The sequence below is a fragment of the Schistocerca americana genome, chromosome 1, assembly GCF_021461395.2.
Source record: "Schistocerca americana isolate TAMUIC-IGC-003095 chromosome 1, iqSchAmer2.1, whole genome shotgun sequence".
NCBI classification, from domain to species: Eukaryota; Metazoa; Arthropoda; class Insecta; order Orthoptera; family Acrididae; genus Schistocerca; species Schistocerca americana.
In genome coordinates, this window is record NC_060119.1 from 1,072,821,812 (window position 1) to 1,072,836,485 (window position 14,674).

Genomic DNA, 14,674 nt, shown 5'->3' on the forward strand with positions numbered 1-14,674 from the left:
TGCAACAGTTCTTCAAGAATCAAATAGTGTTCAGACCAGTTAGCTTCTGCGATAAGGATGTCGTCTACATACGTTGTGATTCTGTCGGAAGTATAGTATTCAAACCGCAAATAAATGCTGCTGAAGAAATTGTTAGGCCGAACGGTAATTTGCGCAATTGATAACAATCACCAAAACATAGAAATGCTGTGCACTTTCTGCAGTTCGTATCGAGCTGAATTTGCCAAAATCCCGATTTTAAATCTAATGTGGAATAAATAGCAGTACCATGAAATTTATGTAGAAGTTCTTCAAGTGTCTGTGGGCGATCTGTTTCATTAATAATGTCGTTGACATGACCCGAATCAAGTATGAGGCGAAGTGAGCCATCCTTTTTCGTAACAATGTGGAACGGGTTAATGAACGGACTAACTGCCGGTTCAATAATTCCTTGGTCAAGCATAGCTTGCAATTCTTTCTTAATTTGTTCCCTGTGGATATAATGAATAGAATAATGTTTAGCTTTAAATGTGTCATGCTGTTTAACTTGAAATTCATACATAAAATCGGACATAGTACCAGTTGTCAAAAACTGGAGCTTGCTGTAAAAGAATTTTGCGTAGTTGAGTACGTTCGTCACCTGTATTTGCACTGTTCTGTTTTACTTTATCAGAAATCATTTGCATAACACCACAGTCAGCTTCGTCTGGTGTACTGTAGCTGTGTACATACGTATCTGTGAACAATGTTGAATGACAGTCTATGTTACGCGATGTTGAAATGACCTCTGTTTGATTAATTGCTTGTTCTTCTGCAGATAAAGCTTGCTGAAATTCTAATGCCAGTTGTAAATTTTCATCCTTTAACATTAAATAGGAATTTAGAAAGTCAATAACTGCGTCATGTTGCACCAAAAAATTCGTACCTAAACTAATGTCTGTTGTCAATAAAGGAGCAATCCAAAAATTTGTGTGGAGCGTGTGACCTGCAATACAAAATTATAAGTGTGTCTGTAATTTTACATCTACTCCTTTACCAGATACTGTTCCTATTACTTTAGTTTTGAGTAATGGTAACGTAGGATAGGTGTTCTCTTTGTTACATTCGTTGAAAGTCTCTTCATTTTTAACTGACACAGGTGATCCAGAATCGATTACTGCTGAAAATGTGGATGACCCTACCTTTACTTCAATAACTGGGTGGGAAATGGTTTTTTGTATAACTGGTTTTTCATGTAAAAGTGTGTCTCGGATGTCGTCAAAAGTAATAACATTTTCATGAACAAGACTCTGTGTATCAAAAGTGTTGCTTACGTTGCTGGAAGATGCAACATGTACTATATCTAGTCAAATCCTTTCTGACGTGCTGTTATTTGCAGGAGGATTCTGTGGCATTTCGACTGTTTGTACTGTTCCGTTATTTCGTCCTGACGTAGTAGATTGTGGATGATATCGACTGTCTGGTTCATTCATGATAATCTGTGGTTGTGGATGATTCTGCTGCTGATAAAACCTGCTGTTATTATACGTGCGCTGAAAACTGTGCTCATTATTTTTACGTCTATCATGGTAGTCATTACTATACGGCGCGTTGCGAAAGGAGTTGAAATGATGTGCCTTCTGTACGTAGTGATTGCCTTGTTGCTGTGCGTTACTATTTGGCGGAGCCGACGTTGTAAGTGTAGGCGGCGAAACATTGAAGGTTGGTTGACCTTGCAAACCACATTGTTGGTTAGGTATGCCAACTGGCTGATTTTGTTGCTGTTGTCTGGAAAAGCCTCTAATGTTGCCGAAACGTGTTTGCTGTTGCTGATAATTTTGACGATACTGATAATTAAAATTTTTTCTGGTATTAAAGTTCTGGTGGTTGTCGTTCCTAGAGCGTCTGTCACCTTTGCTATTAATATAGCGTGGCTGCTCGTAATTACTGTACGCTTGTTGGCCTTGGTTATGATGTGAAAAATTTTTGCTTATGAAGGAATTGTCTGATTGCTGAATTTCCAAAAGCTGTAGCAGATCTCTAAGCGCCGAAATACTATCTTTCTGCTGTCCTGTTAAAAGTGACACTCTTAACGATCGTGGTAGTTTTGAAATACATAATTGGATTAGAGCTGACTCACTGAACGGCTCACATAAACATTGGTTTTGCTATATCGTGTGTTCAAAAAATAGCGTGACAGTGGGAAAATTTGAGTTCTCATAATTCGGTAAGCTAATTAACTGATCCTTGATTCCGCGCTGTGTCGTCATCGACCAATACGCCGACAGAAAAGCATCCTTAAATTTTTCTACCGAGTAACATTGTCTCGCGATCGGTCTCATACGAGTTGCCGGTTCGCCTTCCAAAAAACTGCAAATAAATTCAATTTGGTGGAAATGCAAAACTAAATTGTTGTATCCAATACAAAGGGTGAATCTGTGTGCAATCATTTTTAAATACTTTAAATTTCCTAACGGATGGAAAGTGTTCGTAATCAAAATTATCGTCTCTGAATGTCTGAGCAGGTTCAGGATTGCATGATAATCTGTTTGTCTGTGTCTGTTCGGAATCTAAGTCACGTACTCTCTATAAATTATCTAAGTTATACTGGCTGTGTGAATGTGACATATGTTCAGAATGTGGCATATGCTGTGACCTGTTAGAGGCTGAAATATTTTTCATTTCTGTCACTTCTTGCTGTAAAGATGACAATTTTCTACGTAATGTGTTACTGGACGAACCTATCTCACTGAGTGTCTGCTGTGTGTTTTGGAATTCGGGTGTTTGATTGAGCGAAACTGGTGACGTATCGTCTGATTTGGTGTCATTGTTATTTTCGATAACGTCAATATGACTGGCCAACTCATCAAATTTTTCAGTCAGTGCTTTAACAGGATCGTCATTTTTAGTGTCACAAGCATTAATTTCTACATCTACATCTACATCTATACTCCGCGAGCCACCTTACGGTGTGTGGCGGAGGGTACTTATTGTACCACTATCTGATCCCCCCTTCCCTGTTCCATTCACGAATTGTGCGTGGGAAGAACGACTGCTTGTAAGTCACCGTATTTGCTCTAATTTCTCGGATCTTTTCGTTGTGATCATTACGCGAGATATATGTGGGCGGTAGTAATATGTTGCCCATCTCTTCCCGGAATGTGCTCTCTCGTAATTTCGATAATAAACCTCTCCGTATTGCGTAACGCCTTTCTTGAAGTGTCCGCCACTGGAGCTTGTTCAGCATCTCCGTAACGCTCTCGCGCTAACTAAATGTCCCCATGACGAATCGCGCTGCTTTTCGCTGGATCATGTCTATCTCTTCTATTAATCCAACCTGGTAAGGGTCCCATACTGATGAGCAATACTCAAGAATCGGACGAACAAGCGTTTTGTAAGCTACTTCTTTCGTCGATGAGTCACATTTTCTTAGAATTCTTCCTATGAATCTCAACCTGGCGCCTGCTTTTCCCACTATTTGTTTTATGTGATCATTCCACTTCAGATCGCTCCGGATAGTAACTCCTAAGTATTTTACGGTCGTTACCGCTTCCAATGATTTACCACCTATGGCATAATCGTACTGGAATGGATTTCTGCCCCTATGTATGCGCATTATATTACATTTATCTACGTTTAGGGAAAGCTGCCAGCTGTCGCACCATGCATTAATCCTCTGCAGGTCCTCCTGGAGTACGTACGAGTCTTCTGATGTTGCTACTTTCTTGTAGACAACCGTGTCATCTGCAAATAGCCTCACGGAGCTACCGAAGTTGTCAACTAAGTCATTTATGTATATTGTAAACAATAAAGGTCCTATCACGCTTCCCTGCGGTACTCCCGAAATTACCTCTACATCTGCAGATTTTGAACCGTTAAGAATTACATGTTGTGTTCTTTCTTCTAGGAAATCCTGAATCCAATCACAAAGCTGGTCCGATATTCCGTAAGCTCGTATTTTTTTCACTAAACGTAAGTGCGGAACCGTATCAAATGCCTTCCTGAAGTCCAGGAATACGGCATCAATCTGCTCGCCAGTGTCTACGGCACTGTGAATTTCTTGGGCAAATAGGGCGAGCTGAGTTTCACATGATCTCTGTTTGCGGAATCCATGTTGGTTATGATGAAGGAGATTTGTATTATCTAAGAACGTCATAATACGAGAACACAAAACATGTTCCATTATTCTACAACAGATTGACGTAAGCGAAATAGGCCTATAATTATTCGCATCTGATTTATGACCCTTCTTGAAAATGGGAACGACCTGCGCTTTCTTCCAGTCGCTAGGTACTTTACGTTCTTCCAGCGATCTACGATAAATTGCTGATAGAAAGGGGGCAAGTTCTTTAGCATAATCACTGTAGAATCTTAAGGGTATCTCGTCTGGTCCGGATGCTTTTCCGCTACTAAGTGATAGCAGTTGTTTTTCAATTCCGATATCGTTTATTTCAATATTTTCCATTTTGGCGTCCGTGCGACGGCTGAAGTCAGGGACCGTGTTACGATTTTCCGCAGTGAAACAGTTTCGGAACACTGAATTCAGTATTTCTGCCTTTCTTCGGTCGTCCTCTGTTTCGGTGCCATCGTGGTCAACGAGTGACTGAATAGGGGATTTAGATCCGCTTACCGATTTTACATATGACCAAAACTTTTTAGGGTTCTTGTTTAGATGGTTTGCCAATGTTTTATGTTCGAATTCGTTGAATGCTTCTCTCATTGCTCTCTTTACGCTCTTTTGCGCTTCGTTCAGCTTTTCCTGATCAGCTATGATTCGACTACTCTTAAACCTATGATGAAGCTTTCTTTGTTTCCGTAGTACCTTTCGTACATGATTGTTATAATGTTTGCATTTTACGTGTAGTTTTGTTCAATTTCTTAACGTCTGCTTTAATGGCACCGGGATCCTGTATTAATTCCAATTGTTCGAGTCTGCTGGTCACTGTCTGAAAATCTTCTGTGTATTTATTTTCCAAAGTCTGAATATTACTGTCTGTTTTTGTTTTAAGTTCGGAGATTTCACCATGCAATTCTGCGTTCAATTGTTTGATAGTATTAATTTCGTCTGATACTGCAGCAATGTTGTTGTCTACGTATTTTTTTGCTTTCGTAAACAACTTACGCTTGTCTTCCTGTCTCTGTGCAGTAATTGTTTCCATGACTTGTTTCTTTACTTTGTTCTGTTCCTGTATGAATTTACGGTAACGCATTTCACTGTTTTGTAGCTAGTGATTAAAACGTTCGTCAATTTGGCTGTTCTGTTGTTCTAATTTCTTGTCGACTTTCGCATCCAGAGTGCGTGAAAGTTCTGGTGACATTAATTTAAACTTGTCGCGTAACTGTGTTGCGTTTTCTGAACATTGTTTAGCGTCTGCACTGATTTCGTCTCAAAGTAATTTGGTTGTGGCTGCATGTGTATTACGTAATTCTTCTGCAACAGGTCTAATTTCTTCACTACTATTATTAGCAAAAGCCTTAATTTCCTCACGTAATTGTTCTTTAGTATCATGACACCGCGCGGAAATGGCTGTAATCGATTCACTAAGTTGCTTGTTCGATTCATTAAGGTTGTCGTGTTTTTTTATTCAACTGTTTGAGATTTTCATTAAGTTGTTTATAATTGTTGTCTTGTTTCTCATTCGACTGTTTGAGTTTTTCATTAAGTTGTTTATAATTGTTGTCTTGTTTTTCATTCGATTGTTTGAGATTTTCATTAGGTTGTAGCAACACAGCCATAACTTGGTCCATGCCAAAATTAGCGACTCTATTCTGTGTGCTGTGTGATGGTGTATCTGCATTTGTCACGTTTTGTATAACCATTTGGTCATTGTCTGATTTTTGAAAAGGTTTGCTAATTGGATGTACACTGTTGGTCACTACATCGGCAGCAAATAAATCTGACGTATTTTGAGTATATTGTTCATCCTTGTTAGAAACATTTATCTGTTCACTGTGTAAATTTTGCAAATCAGGTGTGTCAAACTGGGCAGCGTTCATTGTAGCGGAACGTGCCGCGTCATCAATTGTTAAATTTAGTGTGGACATAATTGAATTTGTTTGCTCATCATTTAGATTAGAATCATTACTGGTGGTCGGCACGCACTGACTATCTGTAACTGTAGGATTATCATTAGGATACTGAGTGTCGGTAGTATTATCAGTCAAATTATTCTAGTCGGCTTTTTCACTCATTGCGCATCGCGATGTACTGGTAGCAGTTTTTCGCGGCATTTTCCCAAGTCAAAGGTAGGCACAAAATCAAACAATGACAAAACAAAATGGAGCAAATACAATAACAACAAAGAGCAATAAATTGCCGATGATCTGTGAAAGAAGGAGAGACAAATTAGTAAATGCTTTGCGCCAGATGCAAAATACATTTAACATTAGATAAATAAGAGCAGATATATAACTGACTATTACTCAGAAATTCACAAAAAAAAATACGATCCTGGCCGGCTGTCGACAATTGTAACCACCCAACAGAAAAAATAATTATAATATTCACATTTAGTGTAACCTCCCAACAGTTTACTTCCGTAACCTCGGAATAACAAAATGTGACTAACCTCTCAATAAAATTGTGGCACACATATAACCTTCAATCATTAACTGACTGTGAATTTAAACCGGTAAATTTTGGACGTCAGCAGTGATGCGCCATGGCCCTGAAAGATCATTCTGAACAAATTGAAAATTCTTACCTTAATGAAGACGCCGGGGAACGCGTATATATATGCTCCTATAAGAAATTTTTCTGGCACAGCCCAGTGCAATGCTGGCCACTAGATTTATTAGGTATAAAAAGAAACAACTGATTTTTCTTTACGATAATAGGGATGACCATGGATAGGAGAAATTAGTAAAATCTTTAAATTCACATGACTGATTGTCAAAAGTTAATTTTATAAGAAAGATTATTATTAAAAGATTTTTAAAAACATTTACATGGGACTTTATATAACAATAATACAAAATCAGTTCTTACAGATTACGTATGCGCGCGGCTATGAATAGTATTCATGGTTTTACCTTATACTACATCACTCAGGACCGCCATCGGTCTCCACGACCGGTCCAACCACCCGACTGCAAGCTACTACTACTACTATTACTACTACTACTGCTTCAGCCGACACTGCTCCTACTGCAGCCGACACTGGTCTCGGGTCTGCAATTCTATTGTAGCTCACATATCACAGGCAGCGCATGAGCAATCCATCGAAGTTACAACTGTTCCAGTGCACTAACAATAAATTTCTCATTCATGGACCTCTTACAACTTTGTATTTGGCTTCTCGATTAGAAATAAAAATTACGTGTGTCAGTGTTTTTGGAAATTCATTGGTGTTAAAAGGGGATTATTTCATTACGAAAGTACTTTGAAAGCCAAATCTATGAAAATATGTACTTGGCTTCGCTGATCAATACATACAGGGTGTTCCATTGATCGTGAGCGGGCCAAATATCTCACAAAAAAAGCGTCAAACGAAAAAACTACGAAGAACGAAACTTGTCTAGCTTGAAGGGGGAAACCAGATGGCGCTATGGCTGGCCCGCTACATGGCGCTGCCTTAGGTCAAATGGATATCAACTGCGTTTTTTAAAATAAGAACCCTCATTTTTATTACTTATTCGTGTAACACGTAAAGAATTTTAGTTGGACCACTTTTTTCGCTTTGTGATAGATGGCGCTGTAATAGTCACAAACATATGGCTCACAATTTTAGACGAACAATTGGTAACAGGTAGGTTTTTTAAATTAAAATACAGAACGTAGGTACGTTTGAACACTTTACTACAGTTGTTCCAATCTGATAAATGTACCTTTGTGAACTTATCATTTCTGAGAACGCGTGCTGTTACAGCGTGATTACCTGTAAATACCACATTAATGCAATAAATGCTCAAGATGATGTCCATCAACCTCAATGCATTTGGCAATATGTGTACCGACATTCCTCTCAACAGCGAGTAGTTCGCCTTCCGTAATGTTCGCACATGCATTGACAATACGCTGACGCACGTTGTCAGGCGCTGTCGGTAGATCACGATAGCAAATATCCTTCAACTTTCCCCACAGAAAGAAATCCGGAGACGTCAGATCCGGTGAACGTACGGGCCATGGTGCTTCGACGACCAATCCACCTGTCATGAATTATGCGATTCAATACCGCTTCAACCGCACGCGAGCTATGTCCCAGACATCCATCATGTTGGAAGTACATCGCCATTCTGTCATGCAGTGAAACATCTTTTAGTAACATCGGAAGAACATTACGTAGGAAATCAGCATACACTGTACCATTTCGATTGTTATCGATAAAATGAAGGCCAATTATCCTTCCTCCCATAATGCCGCGCCATACATAAACCCGCCAAGGTCGCTAATTTTCCACTTGTCGCAGCCATCGTGGATTTTCCGTTGCCCAATAGTGCGTATTATGCCGGTTTACGTTACCGTTGTTGGTGAATGACGCTTCGTCGCTAAATAGAACGCGTGCAAAATATCTGTCATCGTTCCGTAATTTCTCTTGTGCCCAGTGGCAGAACTGTACACGATGTTCAAAGTCGTCGCCATGCAATTCCTGGTGCATATAAACATGGTACGAATGCAATCGATGTTGCTGTAGCATTCTCAACACCGACGTTTTTGAGATTCCTGATTCTCGCGAAATTAGTCTGCTACTGATGTGCGGAATAGCCGCGATAGCAGCTAAGACACCTACTTGGGCATCATCATTTGTTGCAGGTCGTGGTTGACGTTTCACATGCGGATGAACACTTCCTGTTTCCGTAAAAAAAAGTATCTATCCTGAGAACGGTCCGGACACTTGTATGATGTCGTCCAAGACACCGAGCAGCATACATAGCACACGCCCGTTGGACATTTTGATCACAATGGCCATACATCAACACGATATCGACCTTCTCCGCAATTGGTAAACAGTCCATTTTAACACGGGTCATGCATCACGAAGCAAATACCGTCCGCACTGGCGGAATGTTACGTGATACCACGTAGTTATACGTTTGTGACTATTACAGCGCCATCTATCACAAAGCGAAAAAAGTTGTCCAACTAAAACATTCATATTTCTTTACGTACTACACGAATATGTAATAAAAAATGGGGGTTACTATTTTAAAAAACGCAGTTGATATCTGTTTGACCTATGGCAGCGCCATCTAGCGAGCCAACCATAGCGCCATCTGGTTTCCCCCCTCAAGCTAGACGAGTTTCGTTCTTTGTAGTTTTTTCGTTTGATGCTTATTTTGTGAGATATTTGGCCCGGTCACTATCAGTGGACCACCCTATATATTGAAGAATAATTCAATGGTGTTAAAATGGGATTATTTCATTATGAAAGTACTTTGAAAGCCAAATATATGGAAATTCGTACTTGGATTCTCTGTTGGTGAATGACGCTTCGTCGCAAAATAGAACGCGTGCAAAAAATCTATCATCTTTCCGTAATTTCTCTTGTGCTCAGTGGCAGAACTGTACACGATGTTCAAAGTAATATATAACAGAGAATCCGAGTATATATATATATATATATATATATATATATATATATATATATATATACTGCATTTAGAAACTCAACACTAAGGGGGTGAAATAGGAGATTGAAATTTTTAAGAAAATAATTCTTGATATAAAAAAATTTTAAAGCTAAATCTGTGAAAGCTAGTATTTAACTTCTCAGTCAGATATAAAGAAACATGTTTGGGAGATGAAAGTTTCTGTGGAAATGTCACCACAAGAACGCAAAGTGCGTGATGAAAACCTTGAACTCCAACTACCAGAATAGCTTTTGGTGAGAAGTACATTCGGAAAAGAGTATTCTTCTATGGTTATAATTAGCGTGAAAAGTTTAGAAAGTGTTGCAATTTGTAAACAACATAAAAACACGATTAAAGAAACACAAAATAACCTGTGCTGGCCAAACAGTCTACGCGAGCGAAGAAGTGGGCTCTAAGCTAGTAATTATTATTCATATTAGACTAAAATTGTTCGTAATTAATTGCTGTTTCACGAAGTAATGTTTGCTCCGCATATGCACAGCTTGCTGTCGGAGCTCAGAGGAAGTGCAATTGATCTTGCGACGACGCGAAGGGTGTAACATCCCGGGCACTGTGGACTTCCCTCGCCTTGTGCTCGCCATGGATCTCGTTCAGAAAGAGTTCGTCGCTCATCCCAACACGCAGACGGTGTGTATATAGTATTTCGTCGCACTATTCTGACCATATGTACAGTAGCTTAGTTTTCGAGAGAGGGGACAACGCAGCGGAGTGGCCGCGAGGTAAGAAGCGCCATGTCACCGATTGCGCGGCCCCTCCCGCCAGAGGTCCGTGTCTTCCCTCGGGCTTGGACGTGTGTGTTGTTCTTAGCATAAGTTAGTTTCAGTTAGTTTAAGCAGTGTGTAAGCTTAGGGACCGATGACCTCAGCAGGTTGGTCCCTTAGGAATCACACCCACGATTTTTTTTTAATTGTTGATACCTTCTGTGGTCAAGGAGGTAGTGAAAATACTACTACCAGCCAGTTTGATCAACTGTGAAACGGGAATGCCAGTCTTCCCAGGCTGGCGTTCTGGCAGTTGCAACAACGAACTATGTTTCTCATAATCACAATTTATTTACAGCTCCTCGATTGACCCTGTGTTGTTCATAGTGGCGCTCCCAATGCTGAGCTAGATGCTGCAGTGGTTAAGACACTGGACTGGTTTCTCTGAAATGATATGTTCGATTTCCCTCCCCATTCTTCGTCAATTGGGCCTTGTACCCCGTATCTAGTGACCACATCGTCGACTGGACATTAAACGCTAATCTTTCTTTGTTACGTTTTATCTTTACCTCTTAAGTTTGATCTCTTACAGTCAAAGTTGTGCCAAGTCTATGACAGTAGTGAAGGATGTGGAGTTCGAGTGCACACTGTAGGGTTCCATCTACATCAGTTTCATAAGTGTCAAGGTCAAGGTCACCCCTTCCCCCTCCCTCTACCCTCCCTCACTCGCCCCTTCTCCTCCTCATCGTCGACTGGACATTAAACGCTAATCTTTCTTTGTTACGTTTTATCTTTACCTCTTAAGTTTGATCTCTTACAGTCAAAGTTGTGCCAAGTCTATGACAGTAGTGAAGGATGTGGAGTTCGAGTGCACACTGTAGGGTTCCATCTACATCAGTTTCATAAGTGTCAAGGTCAAGGTCACCCCTTCCCCCTCCCTCTACCCTCCCTCACTCGCCCCTTCTCCTCCTCTTTCCTGTCCTCCCCCTCTCCCTCTTTCTCACTGCAGCCCAAGTTAGCACATGTAACCCATTCATCCTAAATCAAAATGTTTCCTACTATGGCAGATATTGCACACTTGTGCTATTTAAAAAATCCACATTTAACACAACTCTCTGCTCAGTTCACAGTGGCTGATCTAACTAACTTGTTCCAATTAATTTCATTTACTACTATATTGGCGACTGCACATATGTGCTGCTTAAAAATGTCCCACAATTCTCACATTTTCCTCACTCCCTTTCTCCCTCTCCCAATCCAAGATGGTGGATTTCCTCCAGTTGTCCTAAGGTAGAATGGTGTTTATATATAACTGAAGGCCGTCCATTTGTATTTCGAGGTGGTGGCATTTTATTACTTACTTATAAACAATTGCACCGGAACGGACAGTGCTTGGGTATATAGCATCCGTTGTGTGTTTGCTGGGCTAATCCATGTATTTTGTGAACTGTCGCTAGCCACATTCCCTGTGTAGGTATTTTACCTCTTCTCTATTATTACATGTGTTTTAATTACAGTTTAGCACATTTCGCCAAGTTTACGTTATCTTAAGGGATGTGAGAGAGTGTGATTGTGTGGGTGACCATGAGTGAGGTTGGAAATGAATATAGTTCTGCAAGCTTACTCCTCATTGTTTGACGACATTCTTAGCCATTTTAATCCCATTCGTTCCTACTAATTGTCGTATGGGTGCTGACAGGCTTCCCGTTTAGCGCAACCACGCCGCGCTCTTGGCTAGGCAGAACTGGGGCGGGTGGAGATGCAGCGTTAATTATGACACTTGTGTCACATGTGCATCGAACTTCGAGTCATATGCTTTGTCGTCTCGGCGAACAAATAGGCATGTTGGAAGTCAGTTCTCGATTACCTTTGACCATGCTTGGGTGGCTTTCAACCGAAATATTGTAAGGGGAACTAATGACGCCGTAGAAGGACGCCTTTGAAAATGGTGGAATATTCCGTCCGCTGAAAAATTCTACAATCAAAAGATTCTCGCAGTTTTTCCACAGTAACTAAAACGATTTTCACAGCAGCCAATCAGAATCCTATGTTAGTTAGAGAAATAAACCTTCGCCAGAGATAACGCATGTCAAATTACGCTGACACCAAACGCAAGGAATTCCCTTTTATACCGTAGTGATGTTTTACTAGCAACTGCCATGGCTGCCTTCACCTGGGGCCTGTTTGCGGAAGTGAAGCTCCACTCTGTCGGCTGTGGCTAGTGAACGTATTTGTTGCACTTAACGAGCTTTCGCTACGTTCTGCTCTTTTCAAAGAGCTCGTCGCCACAAAATGCACCCGGAGAAATAAGCGAAGTCGCCTTTCACCTCAAAACCGGACCCCACCAGCGAATTTTACCGATAAAAGATGTTACTCTGTTACTAATTCACAATTTACAGTTGCATTTCCAAGTCTCTTGGACACACACCATGAAGATACTTCTGAAGGAACATATTTTATCTGCATCTGACATGCGTATCTCCCAATCTTGCACTGTAAGATCATTTAGACAAGATATCTGTATGGTGCGAAGAGTTGGAATAGTCTCTAAAGAATGGAAAGTGTGATGTCATCCACATGAGTACTAAAACGAAGTCTTTAAATTTTCACAACACTATAAATCACACAAATCTAAAGGCCGTCTATTCAAGTAAACACTTAGTGATTATAGTTACGAATAACTTAAATTGGACCCAGACCTCAGAAAATGTTGTGGGGTAGGCTCACCAAAGAGTGCGTTTTATTCACAGAACACGTCGAAGATGCAACAAATATTCTAAAAAGACTATCAACATCGTCCTTGTCCGTCCTCTTCTGCAGATGGGATCCTTACTGAATTGTTAAGAATGAGAAAAGTCACAAAATATAAAATTCTATCACAAATTTTCTTTTATTCCCAGGGGTGCTCAAAAAGGAATTCTAGCACAATTTAAGAAACAGTCATCCACATAAACTTAAAAAAAATACATTTTTACAACAGAGAAAAAAAGGTTTCAAAACGATCTCTCCAGTAAACGCACCGAACAGTACTTATCAGCTCATTCACAGCTGGGTTCTACTAGTTGAGCTACGAAAAGCCACACTGGTAGGAAAAGTTTCTACAGCTAATAGAGCAAAGTTAAAATGAAAATGCTTGCCAATAATAATTACATCCCGAGCAAGATCTGGAAAGCAATTTACCATGTAAAACATTAATTATGCATATTAACAGTCAAATATTCAAAAAAGAGTTCACATCAAAACAGTACTTAGTTCTTAGCCAAAAAGTCTGTCATCTTATGCAGAAGCATATCTCGAAACAGTTTATCTAAAATAACACTGCTGAACTGAAGCCATCACCCCACCCGACATGGGACTTACGCACTGGTTGCAATTCTTCCGAGCACACCATACTGCTCAAGAACTGAGGACTGCCCAATGTACGGTCCGAGACATATCGACCGACGCAGATGCACTCGATGCATACCCCTGTCGCCACACCACGAAATCCGTCAGTAAATTGAAGTAGCAATGTCTGTGGCGCACTTGCATTTATCGATACGAGCCGGTGCACTGCTCACTTACCACACAGGAAAGGAAGGAGCTGGCCGGAGTGGCCGAGCGGCTCTAGGCGCTTCAGTCTGGAACCGCGCGACCGCTACGGTCGCAGGTTCGAATCCTGCCTCGGGCATGGATGTGTGTGATGTCCTTAGGTTAGTTAGGTTTAAGTAGTTCTAAGTTCTATGGGACTGATGACCTCAGAAGTTAAGTCCTATAGTGCTCGGAGCCATTTGAACCATTTTGAAAGGAAGGAAGTGTAGGGTTTAACGTCCGGTCAACATCGAGGTCATTAGAGACGGAAGTTCAAAGAGGAGCAGTGTGTTTTGTAGTATCGCGAAAAAGGGGTAGAATGTCACGACAAGCAAGTTGCAGTGGTAGTTATAAAAGCAAAGGTTTTTCTCGTTGAGATGGGATCTTTTCACGAAATTTCAGTCACTGACTTCCTTCTCCGAAAACGAAAATATTTTGTCGACTCCCACCTACATAGGGACAAATGACCATCACAGTCAAATAAGACAAATCAGAGCTCGCGCGGAAGGAATTAAGTGTTATTCTTCCCACATGCTGTTAGAGAGCTGAACGGTAGAAAATAGTCTGAATAAAGGGGTGTGATGAACACAGTCTTAACCACTTACGTGCTTAAGTGTGAATTAAAGAGTAGACATGTTGATGTAGGTAAAATAATTAAATGTTTGAACATTCTTTCTTCCGTATATTGGGCGAAAATTCTAAAGCTAAAGAAAGCATACAGTTTTGTTGGAGTCTATCTGTAAGCGTTGTAGCTTCAGGTTACACTCATTGTACGTAAGTTAGAGGACGGTTGACAAATAATGTCTTGGGCGCTTTGTCACGGTCCGCGCGGCTCCCCCCTTCGGAGGTTCGAG

General features: G+C 40.6%; 1 protein-coding gene across 1 annotated transcript in view; it reads left to right on the top strand.

Annotated features, from left to right (window-relative positions):
* LOC124596371 (short transient receptor potential channel 4-like) overlaps window positions 1–14,674 on the top strand; it is a 251,939-nt gene that overhangs the window by 82,428 nt on the left and 154,837 nt on the right. Inside the window, exon 5 of the mRNA XM_047135486.1 lies at window positions 10,031–10,176. Coding sequence (XP_046991442.1) covers window positions 10,031–10,176 — 146 coding nt within the window. The remainder of the gene's footprint in view (window positions 1–10,030; window positions 10,177–14,674) is intronic.